Below are 24214 nucleotides of genomic sequence, written 5' to 3'. Positions count from 1 at the left end.
TGATGTAATGTATGTATGTGAGTGTATATATGTATGTATGCAAAACAACCACTGTGAAAGAATAGAGAAGTTCCAAGCACTTTTGTGACTACTCACATTATCAAGGAACAATGAAAGTAAAGCATCAAAGGAAGGTATATAAAGAGGTAGCCCACACCTCACTATCAGATCCCACAACAACGAAACACCTGACGCGAGACAGCAGGCCCGCCGGCCGAACTAGACAGGTCCTTAATAAAACCCACCAACAAACTATTCTACCCAAGAAATAAGAAATTTAAAAAATTATTATTTGTCCAATGTATTATTAAATTCTTCCCAAATTCTATTAATTATAAATGGATCTAATTTATATAAACCAAAGGAAATATTCATATTATTGTCAAAACTGCTTTTTATGAAACAAGATTCAATTATATTCCTGTCGACCATGGACTTACTTGATACTACTTTCTCAACTTTTTGAAAATCAATTGGATGGTTAAAATCTCTTACATGAATAAATAGAGCATTGGAATCTTGTCCAGTTCTAATGCTATATTTATGTTCTTTTAATCTTAGTTCGAGATTTTTACCAGTTTGACCGTAATAAACTTTATCGCAAATTTTACAAGGAATCTTATAGACACATCCATCAGCATTTTGGGGGGAATTCTTTATCAAAAGTTTTTTTACCGTATCGAGATTTTTTAATACAACTTTAATATTAAAAGTCTTAAGAAGAGAAGGCATATCAACCAAGTTTTCATGGTAAGGGAGAACCAACATATTTTTAGTTGAATAAGGCTGGTTATCCCTTTTTGGATTGTAAAAAGTATTTCTAGCAACTTTAAAAGATTTATCAATTACATTTCTATTCTTTCACAGTGGTTGTTTTGCATATTCTGAAATCACCTGTTTACTGTGATCTTATTGCATATGTATGTATGTATAAGTTTGAGTATGTATGTATATCTGGTAGGTAGTAGATTGGTAGACAGCAGCCACCCAGGGAGGTACTACCGTCCTGCCAAGGGGGTAAAATGGAAGCCTGTAATTCTTTTACATGATGGTAGGATTGCTGGTGTCTTTTTTCTGCCTCATAAACATGCAAGATTTCAGGTATGTCTTCCTACTTCTACTTACACTTAGGTTACACTACACTTGCATGTACAAGCATATATATACACATCCTTCTGGGTTTTCTTCTAATTTTCTTACTAGTTCTTGTTCTTGTTTATTCCCTCTTATCTCCATGGGGAAGTGGAACGGAATTCTTCCTCCATAAGCCATGTGTCATAAGAGGCAATTAATATGCCAGAGCAAGGGGCTAGTAACCCCTTTTTCTGTATACATTACTAAAGTTAAAAAGAGAAACTTTTTTTTTTTTTTTGGGCCACCCTGCTTTGGTGGGATGCAGCCGGTTTGTTGAAAGAAGATGTAAGTATGTATGTTATGCTGGAGGGAGACGGGGAGGAAAGGTGGTTTTTGTGTGTAAGGGGCTTCGACATCCAGCAGGCATGTGTAAGCATGTGTGAGCATGAGTGGAGGCAAATGATTTTCAGGATTTGACTAGCTGTTGGAGGGTAACATTTTGTGAAGGGATTCAGGGAAACCAGTTAGCTGGACTTGAGTCCTGGAGGTGGAAAATACAGTGCAAGACAGTGATAGAGTGAATGAGTGAAAATGTCTTTTTTAGGTCATCCTATCTCAGTGGGAGACAGCCAGTATGTTTAAAAAAATATATATTTTTATTAATTTATTTTTAACATACTGGCCATCTCCCACCAAGATAGGGTGGCCCAAAAAAGAAGAAACACTTGCACTATCACTATCTTGCCAGAGGTATGCTGATATTACAGTTCAAAACTGCAAATATCCCCACCCCCTCCTTCAGAATGCAGGTACTGTACTTCCATGAATCTCTTCATAAATATTACTTTGCTCACACTCCAACAGAATGTCAAGTCATAAAAATCACTTGCCTCCACTCATTCCTATGTACATATTTTTAACACACTGGCCATCTCTCACCGAGAAAGGGTGACCCAAGAGAAAAAAACGTTCACTATTTCACTATCACTCACTCCATCACTATCTTACCAGAGGCATGCCGATACTGCAGTTCAGATGCCCTTCCAAACTATAAATATACCCACCCCTTCCTCAGAGTGCAGGCACTTAGGACTCAAGTCCAGATAACCGGTTTCCCTGAATCTCTTCATAAGTGTTACCTTGCTCACACTTCAACAGTATATCAAGTTGTAAAAACTATTTACCTCCACTCACTCCTATCTGTAATTTTAATTCTGTAGTAGTCATAATAACTGCCTCCATTTGCTCAAGGGCGGCAACTTCACAACCATTTATTGTGAAGTTGCCACCCTTGTTTAGCATTCCATACACTTAAAGAATAAATTATTAGAGAAGAATCTTTAACTGAGAATAATGGGCTACCCATAACAGATGCTGGATTACTATGAATATGCAATTACACACATCTAAGAGACAAAAATTGAGAGCTAGCACAATGCAGCAAAAGAATGCTTATCACAAGAAGTTTTATGAACAGCTCTTAAGTTTCAAAACTTTACAAGCTATATAAATACTATTAGACACTAGATATCACAGATAAATATCTTTTGAAAATTACCAATTGGTAATGGTTACACAATGTCATCTTGTAAAGCATCCTATGTGTATTTTGGAGAGTCTGTGAAGCATATGTTAGTTCAAATAAAAAACAATCACCATCAGAAATGGACTTTTCTAGAATTCAAAATGGGGTTATACACGTAGAATACCATATGCCATAAAAATGTTTGGCTAATATTGATCTCTAAAATATTCAAGTGCTACAAATTCAACTTGTACTTAAAACATTCAACTGTGTGCTATATGGCTCAATCTGTTATGATGCACCTGAATAGGAACCACTTTCTTGGACATGGATATAAAATTGCTTCAAAAGAAATTTCTTTAATAAATATAGACAGCACATTGTGAAAGCAGGAAAGAAATAGAAAAACAATATAAGAATATCAATGAGAATAAATGATAAGCCAGGGTCTTTTACACATTCTCATACTCTGTTAATGTGTTAGACAAGTTAACAGCATAAGAATGTGTTAAAGTAAAGCACCAGGGTGGATGCTTTTCAAGATGAAAACCATTATCTTGATAAATGACAAATATTTAAGTTCCTGTGAAGTGCTTTTATAATGCTCAATCCTAAACAGACTATCCAAAAATATAGCTTTGAGCCCAGCTACATATACATGTATATTCAAAATGCATACAATTAATCATAACATAATTCACAACTGTATACGTATTAGTTTATGGGTCTCTCTATCCTTTTGCCAAACATTCATTTCCTTTAATTTTCATTGACAGAAACCCAAATTCAACAGTGTACTTCCAGTATGTTATGAGAATTTTGAAACAATATGAATATAGCTTTGACAATAGTTTCTTTTTTTTTTTATTTAAAAAATCAATCTTTTATTATTAAAAATATAAAAAAATAAATACGGTATGCATATTACACTAATTAGTGTATTTATTTAACATTTTGTCTTAGCACAACTCACTTTACTATAGTTTGGTCTATTCAGGATTTTGCAAATATAGTTACCAGCATCTATTAATTTATCTAAATCAACACCAGTCTCTATTTGTAAGCCATCAAGCATGTATACAACATCCTCAGTTGCAACATTACCCGATGCTCCTTGAGCATACGGACAACCACCAAGCCCTGCTACAGATGCATCCACTACACTGATGCCCATCTGAAATAAAAAAAATTAAGCTGTAGTAATAAGTAATAAAATCAAGCACATGAAAAAAGCTTATGTACAAGTACCCATTACGTATACTATAATTATTTTCCTCTGGCCTCAGTTTCTGGTGGCATACATCATTCTTACCCAAAAATGCTTTTGTACAATAAAACTAGTAATGTGTGCTGGTAGAACAAAAAGGTCATTACCTGGAGTTTACTTGGAGAGGGTTTCGGGGGTCAACGTCCCTGCGGCCTGCCCTGAGACCAGGGCTCATGGTGGATCAGGGTCTGATCAACCAGGCTGTTACTGCTGCCTGCATGCAAGCTGACGTACGAACCACAGCCCAGTTGGTCAGGTACTGACTTTAGGTACCTGTCCAGTGCCTTCTTGAAGACAGCCAGGGGTCTATTGGTAATCCCCCTTATGTATGCTGGGAGGCAAATGAGCAGTCTTGGGCCCCAGACACTTATTGTGTTGTCTCTCAGTGCACTCGTGGCGCCCCTGCTTTTCATCGGGGGAATGTTGCCTCTCCTGCCGAGTCTTTTGCTTTCATATCGAGTGATTTTCGTGTGCAGGTTTGGTACCAACCCCTCCAAGACCTTTCAAGTGTATATAATCATGTATCTCTCTCGCCTGCGTTCGAGGGAATACAGATCAAGGACCTTCAACCGTTCCCAGCAGTTTAGGTGCCTTATAGCAGCTATGTGTGCCGTGAAAGTTCTTTGTACGCTCTCCAGGTCTGCAATGTCGCCAGCCTTGAAGGGGGGCCGTAAGTGTACAGCAGTATTCCAGCCTAGAGAGCACAAGCAATTTGAAGAGAATCATCATGGGCTTGGCATCCCTAGTTTTGCAGGTTCTCAATATCCGTCCTATCATTTTCCTAGCGGATGAGGTAGATACATTGTTGTGGTCTTTGAAGGCGAGATCCTCAAACATTATCACTCCCAGGTCCTTCACGTTAATTTTCTGCTCTATTATATGGTTGGAATTTGTGGTATACTCTGACACATTTTTAATTTCTTCAAGTTTTCCATATCTGAGTAGTTGAAATTTCTCTTCGTTGAACTTCATATTGTTTTGAGCGGCCCATTCGAAGATTTAGTTGATGTCCGATTGGAGTCTCGCGGTGTCTTCGATGGAGGCCACTGCCATGATGATCCGAATGTCATCCGCAAAGGAAGATACGGAGCTATGGCTTACATCTCTGTCTATGTCAGAAATGAGGATGAGGAATAGAATGGGAGAGAGTACTGTGCCTTGTGGAACAGAGCTTTTTACCGTGGCTGCCTGGGACTTTACTCTTTGTGTTCTATTTGTCAGGAAGTTGTAGATCCATCTACCAACTTTTCCCATTATTCCTTTATCCTGCATTTTGTGTGCTATTACCCCATGGTCACAGTTGTCGAAAGCTTTTGCAAAGTCTGTGTATACTACATCTGTATTTTGTTTATTCTCTACAGCATCCAGGACCTTGTTATAGTGGTCCAGTAGCTGGGACAGGCAGGAGCGACCTGCTCTAGACCCATATTTTGACAATATGAAGTCTTTATGGATAAGCAAAACATTTGAAGTCAAAGTACAGGTACAACACCAATTTACTGGCAATGGATCGTCCAGCACCTCCTTTAGGATGGACAAAATTACAAGACTACTTTTTTCCCAAAATAGTTTACCTAGTGGCCACAGCATTGTATGGAGTGCATGCTCACTTATATTTACACTGCAAATGCTGGTGGTGGTGATCTCTTGATTCTTAGCATATTTTGCTAACAATCAACCTTAGCTATGGCTAGTGATTAGCTCTGCAGCCCCAGTAAAATTCTAAAATTTACCATTTTGGGAGTGGCAGTACTGCAACATTCTTTGTAAGTCTTCTTCTTTCAACAAACTGGTCGTATCCCACTGAAGTAGGGTGGCCCAACAGGAAAAACAAAATTTTCTCTTTTTAACTTTAGTAACGTATACAGGAGAAGGGGTTACTAGCCCCTTGCTCCCGGCATGCTAGTCGGCCTCGGTAAAGCTTTTAAGGCCGTTGATCACGATAAAGAATTCAATACTGTTTATTTGGATTTTAGTAAGGCCTTTGATAGAGTACCACACCAGAGACTGTTAAAGAAAGTGACAGCTTATGGCACTGGGGGAAAAGTGCTGTCATGGATCAAGTTATGGCTCACCAATAGGAAGCAATGTGTGCATAAATGGGGTTAAATCTGAGTGGGGATCTGTAACAAGTGGCATTCCACAGGGATCAGTTTTAGGTCCATTGTTGTTTATAATATATATCAATGACCTTGATGAGGGAATTACTAGTGATATGAGCAAATTTGCTGATGACACATAGATAGGTAGGATAATTGCTTCAGGCATAGATGTCATGGAACTTCAGAAGGATTTAGACAAACTAAATGCGTGGTCAGAAAAGTACCAGATGCAGTTCAATGTTGAAAATTTTGAAGTTCTGAAGCTTGGGAATGTTCATAACCCTGGCACCTATCAGCTTAATAACGTAGAACTTAGTTGTACCTTAAACCAAGACAGCAATGCCTAAGCATACATAATAAGGCAAATAGATTACTGGGTTTTATATCAAGAAGTGTAAGCAACAGAAGTCCCACAATTATACTACAGCTTTATATATCATTAGTAAGGCCTCACCTAGATTACACAGCTCAGTTCCAGTCTCCATATCACAGAATGGATATAAATTCGTTAGAAAACATTCAGCAAAGAATGACAAAATAATTCATAGCATTAGAAATCTTCCGTATGAAGAAAGATTGAAGTCCCTTAAATTACATTCACTTGTAAGATGAAAAATGAGGGGAGACATGATCGAAGTGTATGAGTGGAAGATGGGTACTAATAAAGGGGATATAAATAATGTCTTGAGGATGTCCCTCCAAGAGAGAACCCACAATAATGGATTCAAATTACAAAAGTTTATATTTAGAAAGGATATAGGAAAGTACTGGTTTGGAAATAGGGTGGTTGATGAGTGGAACAATCTGCATAGTAGGGTGACTGAAGCTAAAACCTTGGGTAGTTTCAAGTTTAGGTTGGATAAATACATGAAAAAAAAGGGTTGGATTTGAGTGGGACTTGCACAGGTCAGCTGTTTGCCACCAAAGCAGGGTGACCCAAAAAGAGAGAAAAACCCAAAAAGAAAGAAAAAACTTTCATCATCATTCAACACTTTCACCATCATTCATACATAATCGCTGTCTTTGCAGAGGCGCTCAGATACTACAGTTTGGAATGGTTTTCTTCTTTTTCTTTTTAGTAGGCTATACGGGAAAACAGGTTACTAGCCCACTGCTCCCGGCATTTTAGTTGACTTTTACAACACGCATGGCTTAGGGAGGAAAGATTCTTATTCCAATTCCCCATGGATATGAAAGGAAAAGTAATAAGAACAAGAACTATTAAGATAAAATCAAAGAAAATTCAGATGAGTGTACGTGTACATGCACGTGTAGTGTGACCTAAGTGTAAGTAGAAGTAGCAAGACGTACCTGAAATCTTGCATGATTTATGAGACAGAAAAAAGACACCAGCAATCCTATCATCATGTAAAACAAATATAGGCTTCTGTTTTACACTCACTTGGCAGTACGGTAGTACCTCCCTGGGCGGATGCTATCTACCAACCTACTACCTAGGATTTTTTGTAAGTACAGTAATGAATAAACCTGCTTCATTTATGCTTATGCTTAATTAAAGTTTCCAGCAGACCATGGTGGGTCAGAGGTGTATTGTTGCATTCATACTTCATGAATGATCATTTTATGGAAATATCAACAGTTCCTGTATATTTGGGAGATCTTATTCAGTTACTATTGATTTAATATTTACAATGTTCTTTAATTGAATTATATTTTTTCTTTGTTAGTTTTTACCAAATGTATTCTTAATTTTTAAATTTTTATTTTATGTATAGAGAGAGCTCACATTTAGTTTCCTCAAAAACTATAGATTCATTAGTTACAGTTTTCTTTAAGAAGAATTATAAATATCAAATATGTACTGTATTTTTTCTTGATTATTTTTCTTTCCAAATTCATTGGCATTTTGTGTATGTTTTTAATGCTCTGCTGCCCAAATAATGGATGTGTCCTGTGGGTGAGACACAGGACAATAAGAGTTCCCACCACACCCTCCCTCACATAATTATCTTCACTATTTTCCCACACTACACACCCAGGCATATTATCCCTCACCATGACAATGGGGGAGCTGCAAACACACACAAGGACTGGAGTGAACATGAAAGTGAGAAAAAGAGGGAAGCAGTCAAGCTGCTGCTGGCTACTACACACCTATCACCCAATTCCTCTCATGCCCTGTACTCAACCACAACTGGGAGGAAGGGGTGAGCTTATTGAGAATATAGCATTATTTTAGATATGATGTGAAATGGTGGGAGTGAATAGGACAGAGAGGGAGACTGCTGCTGCCTGCTCCTACACATCTGTACTGCATATTGCATTATAAATCTGTTCTTTTTCATTTATGTATCTGCATGTTAATTAAAAATATTTAATACTGTGTGTAAGTAAACAGGAATAGCACGGAATGTAAAATATTTTGCAAATACATTTAGCCTAAAAAAATAAATGAAATTTAAACTGGAATACAGGAAGGCCCTGCTTATACAGCAGGTTAGGTTCTGAGCTACTGCTGTAAAGCAAAATTCACTGTAAAACAAATCAGTTTTTTTTTCACTTTCAAATGCATATAAAAGCCTGATAACATGTTAACACTATCATATATTAAGTGAGCAATACAGCTAGGTCTAAAAAATGCATATACAGTACACAAATTACTTATAATAGCTTATAGTGAGTGGTAGATATATTTATTGTAGGAAGACTGAATAAATGAAGAATGGGTATAACTGAAAACTGCTGTACTAGCGAAATGCCGTAAAGTGAAGAGCTGTAAAGCAAAGCCCTCCTGTATTAAGGCTTGGAAACACATCTCCAATTGTAATACAGGTGTTTATGGAAAAATGGGTTCTAAGTTCCGAACAATTAACTTACAGTACAAAAATTTTTCAGGAATGCAATAATACAAGTGGAAGGAACTACTGTACTATAATTTATTGTACTAAACAATTTAGAGCCTTCTCCTATATCCAATATTATTTAAAAATTTTATCCAACATACCTACTAGTTATTTCTTACCTGAAGTGCTGTAAGAATATTAGGCAATGCTTGGCCATAAGTATCATGACAATGAACTGCCAGAACATCTGGTGGTAAGAGTGTCATTACTTCTTCCAACATTCTGCGCATGCTCCCCGGAGTCCCTACACCAATGGTGTCACCCAGAGAAATTTCATAGCACCCCATTTGGTACATTGCATATGCAACCTGTTAAAAAATATTACCATAACTAAGATGTCTCTATTTGTACAAAAAATTACTTTGTCTTGAGCAGCAATACTATCCACATAGTAATTAAGATTAAGGGTGTGAATATGTAATTGTAGTAACAATAATAATAATAATACAGTAAATGTGAAATCTAAATGTAATTTAAATATTATTTAGAGAATAATAATATCTGGTGGTGATAGTACAATATTGCATTCTGAAGTGTGTGCTGTTTTATTGTCTACATGTAGGATATACTTCAGATCAACAAGTGCTCATTACACTTCTATAAAGTGTAGAGATGAAATTTGGTGAATTATTTTAATTATGATGTCCATATACTCCTGGAAACACAATATGCAATGAATGAAATAATTCCAAAAGAGCACTTGGGAGTTAATAGCAAAATATTAAAACATGGCATTATCTGATTAGCTTAAGGCACAGTTGCACCTAAAGATAAATTAGGAAACACTATAATGCCTACCCAATTATGATTGAAAATGACATCCATAGCTACCTTAGCCACCATCTTGGGATCAACTGGACCTTCATAGGGACATCCACAAACACAAGAGACATAACCTCTCACTCGGATTCCCATCTTATTAGCTGCATTCATCACATCTTGAAAGCGCTCAAGAGATTCTGCAATACTGCAGTTAATATTCTTTTGACTAAATGACTCAGAGGCTGCCCCAAATATAGCTACTTCCTCGCAACCTGCGGCAATCTGTAAAATATATGGCAACACCTACAGTGAGCAATATCATACTATGAACTTGAATATTATATATAGTACTGTAATTGTATTTTGTACTTAAACAAGCCTATAAGTTTAAGAAAGTTGCACCTCAAAAAAACTTTAAAATAATACCCAAAATAAATGTTTTTTCTTAATATGACATATATACTATAAAGATTTTAGTCAAAATTTTTTTCTAAAAATGCAGGTCAAACAATGAATTTAAATAAAGGTAACATTAAAAACTTTGGAAGCCAAAATGAAGAGACACTGTCGAGTTATCACACAGTATCCATAATGAAAAACATAATAAATGTAATTATAAAATCTGTGAAAGTATCCCAACCATGATTCATGAAATCACAATGACACGATCACAAACAAACCATACCACGGAAGTGGGTTAAACTCGTGGCAAGTGAGTCATTAAACTCCAGGCCAGCACATAAGCTACTGGGCCAGCTGGCTACAATAAGATTTATCCAACTAGGTACATTTATACACCACAGAGGTTACCACAGGCCCCACTGAGACCACAAATGCAAGTTTTTAAAGATGAATCTCCCACCATCATGGCCATGATGAACTCTAGCTCTAGTCCCCTTAAAGCCGTTATCATGACTCACGAAATCTTAGTAGTAGCCAGCTGGCCCAATGACTTACGCACTGGCCTGGAGTTTTATGACTCACTCGCCACGAGTTCAATCTCCACCCATGGTATGGTTTGTTTGCAATCATGTTATCATGATTTCATTAGTGATGATGACAGCTTTGAGGGGACTAAAGCTAGAGTTTGTCACAGCCACACAGGCAGGAGATTCATCTGTAAAAACCTGCATTTGTGGTCACAGTGGGGCCTGTGCTAACCTTTGGTGAATAAATACAATGGAACCTCGGCTTACGAGTTTAATCCGTTCCGTGACCTTGCTCATATCCCGATCTGCTTGTATGCTGAGTCAATTTTCCTCATTTAAATTAACTGAAATTCCATTATACTAATTCATTCCAGCAGAATTCCTGCTCTTGGAGGCAGAACAAAAATACTTCAATACGATGCTCATATCTATCACAATCCATCTAATATGATATAATAAACAATATAAATAACATAGAAACCTGATATATGTATACTCTAGAATGAATAAAATATGTCATATGACAAGTGGCGGCCATTCCCTACCTCAAGCGGCCGACTTGTTGTGGGTCAGGGGGAGACCTCCTGCCATCCTCCAACACTCACTCCTGACACCAACATCCCAGCTTTGTGAATACGTGTTCAGTTTCACTTCTCTCCTACAAGCTAGTTGTGTTTGTGAACTGTATTTTGATCTTTTAATTACCATATCTTGTATCTGCCAAGCAATCATGACACCTAGTAGGTATACAAGTGTTACTGAATGACTTACTGAATAATTGACTTACTGACTTGATTGAATGACTTACTGGCTTAACTGACTGACTTGACTGAATGACTTACTAACTGATTTGACTTACTGATTTGACTGACTGACTTGACTGAATGACTTACTGATTTGACTGACTTGACTTACTGATTTGACTGACTGAGTTGACTTACTGACTTACACACTTGACTGACTGACTCACTTACTGACTTGACTGACTGACTAACTTAACTGACTTGACTGATTGAATGACTTGACCGACTTACTGAATGACTTAAAGTTAGACTTTTTCACTGAAGAGAACCCTTACCGTCAGTTGTATAATGTACTGCAGGGTAAAATAGAGCAGAAATCCCTTACAAAATTTATGCACACTCCAGTACAACCATCAACTTCAGTACCAGAACCTCAACCATCCACCTCAGCCCAGTAGGACCACAACATAACTCTCCACTCTCTTCACAGTCATCGACAAACACCAGCACCCAAAATTTAAGGTAAGAAATACTATTATTTCTCTTACAGTTATAGTCTTAAGCAGTAAAAACAACATAATACATCACAACAATGAACTATTTTTTTTTTTTTATTATCACACTGGCCGATTCCCACCAAGGCAGGGTGGCCCAAAAAAGAAAAACTTTCACCATCATTCACTCCATCACTGTCTTGCCAGAAGGGTGCTTTACACTACAGTTTTTAAACTGCAACATTAACACCCCTCCTTCAGAGTGCAGGCACTGTACTTCCCATCTCCAGGACTCAAGTCCGGCCTGCTGGTTTCCCTGAACCCCTTCATAAATGTTACTTTGCTCACACTCCAACAGCACGTCAAGTATTAAAAACCATTCGTCTCCATTCACTCCTATCAAACACGCTCACGCACGCCTGCTGGAAGTCCAATGAACTACAATTATATATTCACTTTTATTTTTGTAAGACCTGGAGGTTTAAAAAAAAGTTGTTTAAGGGGGAAGCTCGCATCCTGAATTTTTGCTTGTATCCAGAAACAAAAAATCGACTGAGTGAATGCTCACATCCTGAAAAACTCATATGGTGGGGCACTCATAAGCCGAGGTTCCACTGTATACCTAGTTGGATAACTCTTATTGTAGCAAGTTGGCCCAGTGGCTTATACACTGGCCTGGAGTTTTACAATTCACTCGCCATGAATTCAATATTCCCCCATGGTATGTCTTATTCCACCCATGCTCGTATTCACAGCATGAGCGTCTACATGCTGTGTTTACAGTATTGTGTGTTCTTTCACCTAAGTCATTGGAAGAAAACACCTACAATGAAATTAAATTAAACTGCTGCTATATTTTGTGAATATTATAATTTTGTTTTTAACAGGCTGGCTGTCTGCCACTGAGGCATGGTGACCCAAAAAAAGAAACATATTTAATAGAGTACTATGTCTGATAGTGAACTGTAGTTTTAACTAGCTTGCTATGTTTTTATTTTTATTCCATGCCTTAGCAAAAAATGGCTAAGGACTGCTTTCAAATTTCATTTCAAATCTGGAGCAGGTGGGGACAGTCACCTTTTCAAACACGGGAAAACCTGAATAAGGATAAAAACCAACTCAAGTATTATGAAAACAGTAGTTTTGTCCATTTTTAGCAGTAGTAAAATTACTAATAAATTTAAAATACAAATATACTGTATCTACAAATACATGTACAGATTTATGTTCCATGTCAAAAAATAATTATTAAATTATAAACTACACACAAGAAAACAGTTCTAATTTCTCTTACTGTAACTTGATAACTTACTGCAGCTTCAAAGCCTTTTATATTTGGGGTAAGAACAGGATATGATACACCTTTGACTCTCTTGATCCCACGCATCACCTCAGCATGATCTGCTAACTGTGGCACCCATTTTGGTGATACAAAACTGCAAAGGTAAAAGTAAAAGTAAAACTCTGAAATAAAATAACATGGGAATTAACAAGCAAGAAACTACTGTTTCAGTGTGCAAATACCAGTACAGTGGACCCTCGACCAATGATGGTATCGTCTAACGTTAAATCCGACTAGCGATACATTTTAACGCAAAAATTTTGCCTCGACTAGTGCTAAAAAACTCGACCAACACGATTCGTTCCGTTCAAGACGCGTCCACTTGTGGCCAGTGTTTACAAGCCAGCCAGCCACCGCGGTCCCATCCAAACATACAATCGGAACATTTCATGTTATCACAGCGTTTTTAGTGATTGCACCTTCAAAATAAGTCACCATGGGCCCCAAGAAAGCTTCTAGTGCCAACCCTACAGCAAAAAGGGTGAGAATTACTATGGATATGAAGAAAGAGATTATTGCTAAGTATGAATGTGGAGTGCGTGTCTCCGAGCTGGCCAGGTTGTACACAAAACCCGATCAACCATCGCTGCTATTGTGGCCAAGAAAACAGCAATCAAGGAAGCTGTTCTTGCCAAAGGTGCAACTATGTTTTCGAAACTGAGACCGCAAGTGATAGAAGACGTTGAGAGACTGTTATTGGTGTGGATAAACGAAAAACAGGTAGCAGGAGACAGCATCTCTCAAGCGATCATATGTGAAAAGGCTAGGAAGTTGCATGATGATTTAATTAGAAAAATGCCTGCAACTTGTGGTGATGTGAGTGAATTTAAGGCCAGCAAAGGTTGGTTTGAGAGATTTAAGAATCGTAGTGGCATACATAGTGATAAGGCATGGTGAGGCTGCCAGTTCGGACCAAAAAGAAGCTGAAAAATATGTGCAGGAATTCAAGGAGTACATAGACAGTGAAGAATTGAAACCTGAACAATTGTTTAATTGTGACACTGACAATGTTGTGAAACACTTTAGGAATGTCATAAAGGAACGGGAGGTACAGGCCTCTATGGACAGATATGTTGTGCGACAGAGGTCCAGTGATTCTCAAGCTGGTCCTAGTGGCATTAAAAGAAGAAGGGAAGTAACCCTGGAAAAGGACTTGACACCTCAAGTCCTAATGGAAGGGGATTCCCCTTCTAAACACTAACACCATCCACACTCTCCCCTCCTCCCATCCCATCACCAGCTCTTCAATAAAGGTAAGTGTCATGTAATTGTACATGTCTTCTTCAGTTTGTGTGTATTAAAATTAATATTTCATGTGGTAAAAAAATTTTTTTTCAATACTTTTGGGTGTCTTGCACGGATTAATTTGATTTCCATTATTTCTTATGGGGAAAATTAACTCGACTAACGATAATTTCGATTAATGATGAGCTCTCAGGAACGGATTAATATCGTTGGTCGAGGGTCTACTGTATTTGTTATTATTCTTTTAAATTTTATTAAAAATTTTCAGTACTGTGTACTAATCCTTTACATAAATTAAAAATCAAGACAAAGCCTTACATACATTTAATAAAGCCCAGCTGGTCAGATACTGACCAGCCGGGCTGTGGTTTGTACATCACTTTACGTGCGGCCAGCTGTAACAGCCTGGTTGATCAGACCCCAATCCACCAAGAGGCCTGGTCTCAGACCGAGCCACGGGCATTGACCCCTGAAACCCTCTCCAGGTATACACTAGTTCTGCACATTTCATGGGGTTACATTCCTGAAATTGGTACTAAAGTTGGTTCCAGAATTTCTATGCAGGAAGGGCTTTGGGGCGGCAATCAGTCTAGAAGTGATGGGCAGCTAGGAGACTTCATTCAAAGCTGTATTATACTATTATTAATATTATTTGGGGAGCCCTGGGGGCTGAAGATTATGGTGGTTTCAGCCCCTCTTGGTGCCACCATTGGCATTATAGTTGAAATCACAATATGTTAAGTGAAGAACTAGTGGGAAAAATAGGGTTGTGTTCTTGACAACTCCAAATGCATTTTTTTAATTTCTTACTTCATGATGTCTTATACTGTAGCTATCATTGTGTGTTGCTCTAGAAATGAGTGGAGAATTTATGTGGTCCTACTAGGCCTAGTTGAATACAGAGCACATTAATAAATACCCTGAAAGTATGGTCAATGCTCTCATTAACTGACTAATAAGGGGGAGGAGGGTGTATATGCTGATTGTGCGAAACCTCCAAATTATGAAATTAGTTTTTCGTTATCATCCAGATGTCTTTTAAATCAGTGGACTTGATTAACTATTGTAGAAGACAACCGACACTAAGAATGCAGGTATTGTAACCTGCAGTACAACAGTACAGTACTGTACATTAATTTTATAGTATTGTAATTTATAGTAATTTTACTTACTTTTTTGTGCTAGAAAGATGGTGTAAGCTGCTGTGATCAATAATAGTGACTCGCAATAACTTTTACTGAGGCAGAGTTGTAAAGCTCCACTAACATCTACATTAACTTAAGTGCACAGTCTGTAAATTTATCCTTGCTTTTACAGATATATGACACTGTTTCTTAACACCATATTCCTTACATACCAGGCTACCAAGACACCAGATTCAACCTTCTTTATTAGTTCAAGTTTCTGTCTAACACTAAGAACCATACATTTCCTCTTGGCACCACCAAATGCTTTAGAAGCCATTGTTAATTGTGCTTTATTTAATATGCTAATAAAGTCACACATGCTGTAAACCCAGGGAAAATTAGAAACTGAATGAGTGTATGCATGAGTGAGCACTAGCAACAAGCTGACTTGGGTGGCCTACAGCTCAGGGAACAATGACGACAGACAGGTCCTGGACATGGCTGCTCTGGCCTGTACCAGACATATGTTGGAGACATCGGACTTGGTCTGATACTTCTGAAGACAACCGGACACTATCGCTACAGACCAAACCTGGCCAATCATGAACAATTATTTTCATAATTTGGTAGTTTTAGACAATTGGTAACAGCGTATACTCCTTTGCCCGTTAGTCCATTAATGAGAGGGTTCACTGTATTTATAAATCTTACGGTTCTTGTTCTTGGTAAATAAAGTACAGTAGCGTATGAGGTACGTACCTTATTACAGTTACAACAATGTTCTCTAATATGATTTGAATATAAGAGGCATTGCGTGGTAGGAAAGAGTAAGTGCCACCATGCCCAAATCTGGGTTAGTGAACAAACTGGTTTCTTAATATTTAGTTTGCTTGTGGTTATGTGTAGATATTGCCATTTGCATCTGTAAGTTAGGCTCTTAGCCCCAAAATAAAGTATGGCAACATGAGCTTTATAGCTCTGATTTGGCCCACACATTTTTCTCCATTGTTTGAATTTGGCACATATTTTCTTCCACCATGCAGTGCCTTATATGAAGGGTGTACAAAACTGATACTACTGTAATTTATTTGATCATGGTTAAGCTTCAATAATCCACTAAATTTCACAATCCAGAAATTGCTTGGTCCCAAAGTTTGTTAGATACCAGGGAGTGTACCATATATATATATATTACTGTATGCACGATACTGTAGACTCAATATACCTGGTTACTTCAACAGATTGATGGCCAGTCTGGGAGAGTCTATTTATAAATTCAATCTTGACATCTGTGGGGACAAGTTCCTTCTCATTCTGCAGCCCATCTCTAGGACCAACTTCAACAATTCTAACTTGTTTTGGATACTCTGGGAAACTATGTGTACCATGAATCTGAAAAAAAATATCCAATAAGTTTGATTTTTAATGTTCCTGCAAAGTTAATGTTCAACAAAGTATTTATCTTAAAACTCATATAGTACTGTAGAAGTAATAAAGCCCCATGACTCAATGGTGTTACACAACAAATAGTTTTCATATCTGGCACATTTTTCCAAACATATTACTGTATGAAAGAGGGGAAGGTACCTAGGGATTGGCACAGAGCATGTATAGTTCCTTTATATGAAGAAAAGGGGGACAAAAGAGATTGTAAAAATTATAGAGGAATAAGTTTACTGAGTATACCAGGAAAAGTGTACAGTGGGGCTATTATTGAAAGAATTAGAGGAAAGACAGAAAACAGGATTGCAGATGAGCAAGGAGGCTTTAGAGTGGGTAGGGGATGTGTAGATCAAGTGTTTACATTGAAGCATATATGTGAACAGTATTTAGATAAAGGTAGGGAAGATTTCATTGCATTTATGGATTTAGAAAAGGCATATGATAGAGTGGATTGGGGAGCAATGTGGCAGATGCTGCAAGTGTATGGAATAGGTAGTAAGTTACTAAATGCTGTAAAGAGTTTTTATGAGGATAGTGAAACTCAGGGTAGGGTGTGCAGGAGAGAGGGAGATTACTTCCCAGTAAAAGTAGGGCTTAGACAGGGATGAGTAATGTCACCATGGTTGTTTAATATATTTATAGATGGGGTTGTAAAAGAAGTAAATGCTAGGGTGTTGGGGAGAGGGGTGGGATTAAATTATGGGGAATCAAATACAAAATGGGAGTTGACACAGTTACTTTTTGCTGATGATACGGTGCTTTTGAGAGATTCTTAAGAAAAGTTACGAAAGTCAGTGGACTAGTTTGGGAGGGTGTGTAAAGGTAGAAAGTTGAAAGTGAATATAGATAAGAGTAAGGTGATGAAGGTATCAAACAATTTAGATAAAGAAAAACTGGATATCACATTGGAGATAGGGAGTGTGGAAAAAGTGAATGTTTTCAGATAGTATTTGAGAGTTGACTTGTCAGTGGATGGGTTTATGAAGGATGAGGTTAACCACAGAATTGATGAAGGAAAAAAGGTGAGTGGTGCGTTGAGGTATCTGTGGAGACAAAAAACGTCATCCATGGAGGCAAAGAAGGGAATGTACAAAAGTATAGCGGTACCAACACTCTTATATAGGTGTGAAGCTTGGGTTGTAAATGCTGCAGGAAGGAGGTGGCTGGAGGCAGTGGAGATGTCCTGTCTAAGGGCAATGTGTGGTGTAAATATTATGAAGAGAATTCGGTGTGTGGAAATTAGGAGGAGGTGTGGAGTTACTAAAAGTATTAGTCAGAGGGCTGAAGAGGGGTTGTTGAGGTGGTTTGGTCATTTAGAAAGAATGGAACGAAGTAGAATGACTTGGAGAATGCATAAATCTGTAAGGGAAGGAAGGCGGGGTAGGGGTCATCCTTGAAAAGGTTGGAGGGAGAAGGTAAAGGAGGTTACGTGGGTGAGGGGCTTGGATTTCCAGCAAGCAAGTGTGAGAGTGTTAGATAGGAGTGAATGGAGACGAATGGTTTTTGGGACCTGATGAGCTGGAGTGTGAGCAGGGTAATATTTTGTGAAGGGATTCAGGGAAACCAGTTAGCTGGACTTGAATCCTGGAAATGGGAAGTACAATGCCTGCACTTTTAAGAAGGGGTTTGGGATATTGGCAGTTTGGAATGACTATCTAAACTGTTGTATCTGTGCACCTCTGCATAGACAGTGATTATGCATGAGTGATGGTGAAAGTGTTGACTGATAATGAAAGTTTTTTCTTTCGTTTTGGATTTTTCTTTCTTTTGGGTCACCCTGCCTTGGTGGGAGAGGGCCATCATGTTGAAAAAAATAAATTACTGTACTACATGTTATTTATTACATAAATGACAGAAAATTGGATCGTAAATACTGTATAAAAGGTTGTAGAACTCAAAATGTGGCTCAGTTAACAGTGCACTTAGCTTAAATACTGAGTGTCCATGGTTCTATCCTTTGTTTATGTATTAGTACTGTAGGTACCTGGGTGTTAGTCAACTGTTGTGAATTGCATTCCAGGGGGTTGTGGTATACCTTAGGTATGACTGGGCTTTGAAATGAGCTGAGGTAGGATAACAGCTCTTAGCCTGTAAAACTGGTGTGTAAAAAAAAAAAAACTGACTTTAATTAACAAATATCTCTAGGAGAGACAGTACATGTATAAGGTACAATACTCAACAAATACAGTGGACCTCTGGATGTCGGCTGGTGTGGAAATCTGCCAATTCAGAAATCGAGCTCTTTTTTCGGCATAATTTCCCCCCGGATTACGGCCATCCGCTTGAAAATCATTGGTATGAGATGCGTCCACCCGGCAGTGATGCGCTTCCTCACGTGTATCACACTCAGTCTGCACGTCTGTCTCATTGCGTTAGGAGTACTCCGTGTGCTCATCCACTGTTTTCGGTGCTTGTTTATTGATTGCAACTGTGAAATAAGCCACCATAGGGCCAAAGAAAACTCAAGAGTGTCAGCCCATTGGTAAAGAAGGTGAGAAACATGATAGAATTCAAGAAAGAAGTTATCGCAAAATATGAAAGTGACGTACATGTGGCAGAGGTGGCCAGGATGTATGGGAAATTTACATCAACAATCAGTTCCATCCTGTTGAAGAAAGCAGAAATCAAGGAGGCTGATGTTGCAAAAGGTGTAAATATGCTAACAAAACAGAGGTCTCAAATAATCAAGGATGTGGAGAAGTTGTTGTTGGTGTGGGTCAACGAGAAACAATTAGTGGGAGATAGTGTTTTGGAGGGGATAATTTGCGAGAAAGCAAGGCAGTTGCATGCGGATCTTGTAAAGAAAATGCCGGGAACGAGTGCTGCTGTTAGTGAATTTAAGGCCAGCAAAGGCTGGTATTCACTCTGTCAGACACTGCAACACAATGGTATCTTGGTACAGAACAGAAAACAACTTGGACAACTTCTACTAGCGAGAATGGCTGGATCTGAGAGGGACGTGACCTCCCAACGACTACATTCTTACCTCTACCTGTGGCCTACATCTCACCTCCTGGTGGTATATAAGGCTCCATCCTGTCACTTCAACTCCATATTGTTTCACACTATGGAACAATACTCTTCTCCAGACTGAGGGACTGACCACCTCAAAACTTCAAGGGTGATGAAGTGATTACATCGTCTTCACATCCCTTCTATCAACTTTTCTGTACTCGACTGAAGAAGCCTACTGTGTAGGCAAAACATTTCGAAATAAAGATACCTAACTGTTGCATATATGTCTTACCTAACAAAGGCTGGTTCCACAGATTCAAGAAGCGTAGTGGCATACAGTGTTGTAAGGTATGACGAGGCTGCAAGTTCTGATAAACATGCGGCCGAAGCATTCATTGATGAATTCAAGGGGTACGTAGAGGCTGAAGGATTCCTCCCCCCAACAAGTGCTCAATTGTGATGAAACAGGCCTCTTTTGGAAGAAAATGCCAAAGAGGACCTACATCATACAGGAGGAAAAGGCACTGCCAGGACACAAGCCTATGAAGGATGGGCTAACTCTTTTGTTCTGTGGTAACGCTAGTGGGGATTTCAAAGTGAAGTCTTTACTCGTATATCACTCTGAAAATCCTTGAGTGTTCAAGAAAAACAATGTTATATGAATTGTGTGTGATGTGGAGCGCTAACAATAAGGCATAGGTCACGAGGCTAATTTTTATTGAGTGGGTCAATGAAGTGTTTGGCCCAAGTGTGGAGAAACACCTCCTGGAAAATAAATTGCAACTTAAGTGCCTCCTGGTAATGGACACTGGTTATGTTCAGTGTCCTGATACACTCTTGTTATGATCAGTGTCCATCCTGTTCATCCTCCAGAATTGGAAGACCTATTGTTTGAGAAGTGTATGTTCATCACAGTGAAGTTCTTGCCCCCTAATACCACTCTTCTCATCCAGCCCATGGACCAACAGGTCATTTCAAACTTTAAAAAACTGTACACCAAAGCAATGTTTCAAAGGTGCTTTGAAGTGACCTCAGACACTGAATTTACCCTAAGAGAGTTATGGAGGAATCACTTCAATATCCTCCACTGCATAAGCCTTACAGATAAGGCTTGGCAGGGAGTGACTTCCAGGACTTTGAACTCCGCTTGGAGAAAATTGTGGCCACAATGTGTCCTCGACAAGGATTCTGAAGGGTTTGAAGCTGACCCTGATGACCCTATGCCTATTGTGGAATCTATTGTCTTTGGGGAAGTCCATGGGGTTGGATGTGAGTGGCCAGGATGTGGAAGAGTTGGTGGAGGACCAAAGGGAAGAGCTAACCACTGAAGAGCTGCAACACCTTCAACAGGAACAGCAACAGACTGCAGATGAGGATATTGCTTCAGAGGAGGAAGAGAGGGGGAGAATGTGCCCTCTTCAGTGATTAAGGACATTTGTGCGAAGTGGAGTGAGGTGCAAAGTTTTGCGAAGAATTATCACTCATACAAAACTGTTGCAAGCCATGTCTGCAAATGTTCAATGGCAATGTCTTGTCCCATTTTAGGCAAATTTTACAGAGGTGCCAGAAACAGGCCTCTCTGGACAGATTTTTTGTGTGACAGGGGTGCAGTGGCTCTCAAGCTGGTCCTAGTGCCAGCAAAAAACAAAGAAGGGAAGTAACCCCAGAGAGGGACTTGATACCTGAAGTCCTTATGGAGGGGGATTCCCCTTCCAAACGATAGCTTCAACTCCCTCTCCCCTCCTCGCCTTCTTCCATATGCCAACAAGTCGCCAATAAAGGTATGTAATGTTCATTATTAAAATTGCTGCTTTATATTTCTTGTTGTTTTCTGTATGTAAAACTATAGGTATTCTTTAAAAAATGTATTTTTTGTTAATATTTTGGGGTGTCTGGAACGAATTAATTGGATTTATATTATTTCTTATGAGAGATATTACTTCGGTTTTCGGTTATTTTGAATTTAGGCCAACTTTCTGGAATGGATTACAGCCGATGGGGGTCCACTGTATAGTATATTATTCACAGTAACTTATAACTTCAGTTCATTTTAGAAATAAATGTACTTCAATTTATTGTACAGTACTGTCAATTAATCTGGCATTATACTTTTGATCAATATTTATCATTATCATCATCGTCATTGCCCCAATTCCCACTCCCATACAGAGGAGAGTAATTTCCCAAAAAATTAAAAGAATTTTAGGAAAAAAATATGGCTTACAAGATTCATTGAGACAAGCCTAAGTTAGATTCGTTTACATTATGTTACGTTCATTAGGTTAAGTTAGGTTATGTCTACTTAGGTTACATTAGATTAGGCTTCATTATGTTAGGTTACATTTTGCTGGAGTGATTAGTTAAGGTTAGGTTAGGTAAGATTTTGCTTGGATTTTTAACCCGTAGGGGACTGTCTGTCTTATTTCCATTGGGGGGTGGGGTCTTTTAATCTTGTCCCCCAGGATGCGACCCACAACAGCCAACTAACACAGGGCCCTGAAGCCTGGCTGGCAAAGCTCTCCCTTCACACGCTAAGGGTTCAGACTCGATTCCTGGCCGGGTGGAAACATTCGATGCACTTCCTTACACCTGTTGTCCTATTCGCCTAACAAGTAGGTACTGAGTGTTAGTCGACTGGTGTGGGTCGCATCCTGGGGGACAAGACTGAGGACCCCAACGGAAATCAGAAAGTCCCTCGATGACGCACTGCCTTTCTTGGGTTATCCTGGATGGCTAACCCTCCGGGGTTGAAAAACCGAATAAAAATCTTACATTAATACTCAGGTACCTACTCAGTGGTAGGTGAGCAGGGACACCAGGTGTATGGAAACATGCCCAACGATTCCACCCATGTCGGGGATCAAACCCCCAGTATTTGAACTGAGTGTGCTATCAACAGAGCCACAGGTCCATTATTATTTAGCTAAAGTTAGTCTAGGTTAGGTCACATATGGTTTGGTTACGTAACTTAAGATGACAACGCCACTCATCTTTCTTGACATTCGGCAATGCGCAAGACACGCCTCAGTGCCATGTGTGACCTAAATAAACGTATGTGCTGCGTGACCTAAATAAATGTAATCATTTTCCTTCAATCTCCCAAAATAACAATTTGCACAAGAAATTATTACTTATTCCATGATATATATAGGTTAAGATAAGATAAGATAAGATTTCGTTCGGATTTTTAACCCCGGAGGGTTAGCCACCCAGGATAACCCAAGAAAGTCAGTGCGTCATCGAGGACTGTCTAACTTATTTCCATTGGGGTCCTTAATCTTGTCCCCCAGGATGCGACCCACATCAGTCGACTAACACCCAGGTACCTATTTGCTGCTAGGTGAACAGGACAACAGGTGTAAGGAAACGTGTCGAAATGTTTCCACCCGCCGGGAATCGAACCCGGGCCCTCCGTGTGTGAAGCGGGAGCTTTAGCCACCAGGCTAAAGAATTCCACCTAGCTGTCGGTAATTATTACCAATAATAATACTACTAATACTACTACTACTACTAATAATAATAATAATAGTATTATTATTATTAATGCTTTATTACTATTATATTTTAAAATTACGCGCTAAGAACGCAAACAAAGATGAATCGAATTTGTTGTGCCGGAGTCAACATGCTTATCTTACTTCTTACTTTACAATGGATGCGTTATTTCTCAAAAAGACCAAATTACCATTTCATCCAAATTTTGCTATAACATCTATTTTAAATCGATAAGTAATTTGAAAAAATTTTTTTTTACCTATAACAGGGACAGTGTTAACTAGGTCACCTGTACAGTAATGAGAATACGTAATACTATTCTTAATTCTCTCAACAATGCTATAGTTATAAATTATAATTAAAATGAAATGGTATTGTTTCATTGTTTCCTTCCATAAAACGAAAGACAGACGAAGAACAAGTTAAGGCCGAAACAAAAAGAAAATAACTAAAATTAACTTATCTTAGCCTGACAATCAGCTGAGCAGGATTTTACTAAGCCAATATATATTTTACTAGAAAACATGAAATGCAATTACAACTAAGGAAATGAGACAGCAGTGTTATTCATATATAGCTTATATGGGTTACTACTTACCGCAGAAATACCATAGTTCCTGCAAAAAGTCTTGAGAGCAGCGACAAGGTTGGTCCTGCAGACGAGGCTGGCCATGGTGGAGAGTCGTCTGCTAGACGCTTCTCCTCTGCTCATGGCGCCATACACCACATATTCAAACCTCTCACACTCCTCCAACTCTCATTTCCTTCACCATATCCAGAAAATAATGGTTAGCTCTAGCTTGGCGGGCAAGCGACATTCATGGACAAAGGAGTGGTGAAGAATCCT

General features: G+C 38.6%; 1 protein-coding gene across 1 annotated transcript; it reads right to left on the bottom strand.

The window, feature by feature from the left end:
* Positions 1–3454: 3454 nt before the first annotated feature.
* On the bottom strand, positions 3455–24214 carry Hmgcl (hydroxymethylglutaryl-CoA lyase). Its single transcript, XM_053788005.2, has 6 exons — positions 23966–24214; positions 16700–16866; positions 13073–13196; positions 9664–9876; positions 8952–9140; positions 3455–3773 (listed from the first exon to the last, which is right to left on the bottom strand). The coding sequence occupies exons 1-6, from the start codon at positions 24077–24079 to the stop codon at positions 3546–3548; spliced, it is 1035 nt and encodes a 344-aa protein (XP_053643980.2). The 5' UTR covers positions 24080–24214; the 3' UTR covers positions 3455–3545.

The sequence above is a fragment of the Cherax quadricarinatus genome, chromosome 46, assembly GCF_038502225.1.
Source record: "Cherax quadricarinatus isolate ZL_2023a chromosome 46, ASM3850222v1, whole genome shotgun sequence".
NCBI classification, from domain to species: Eukaryota; Metazoa; Arthropoda; class Malacostraca; order Decapoda; family Parastacidae; genus Cherax; species Cherax quadricarinatus.
Note: the sequence above shows the minus strand (reverse complement) of the source record. Positions and strands in the feature narration are given on the sequence as shown.

What these genes read in the sequence shown, in the direction of transcription:
- Hmgcl (XM_053788005.2), bottom strand. Translation starts at nt 24,079, where the DNA reads ATGAGCAGAGGAGAAGCGTCTAGCAGACGACTCTCCACCATGGCCAGC. An exon ending in CAATCTGTTGAAGTAACCAG is followed by an intron (nt 13,197 to 16,699) that starts GTATATTGAGTC and finishes TTACCTTTGCAG; the next exon opens with TTTTGTATCACCAAAATGGG. An exon ending in ATATTCTTACAGCACTTCAG is followed by an intron (nt 3,774 to 8,951) that starts GTAAGAAATAAC and finishes TTTTTATTTCAG; the next exon opens with ATGGGCATCAGTGTAGTGGA.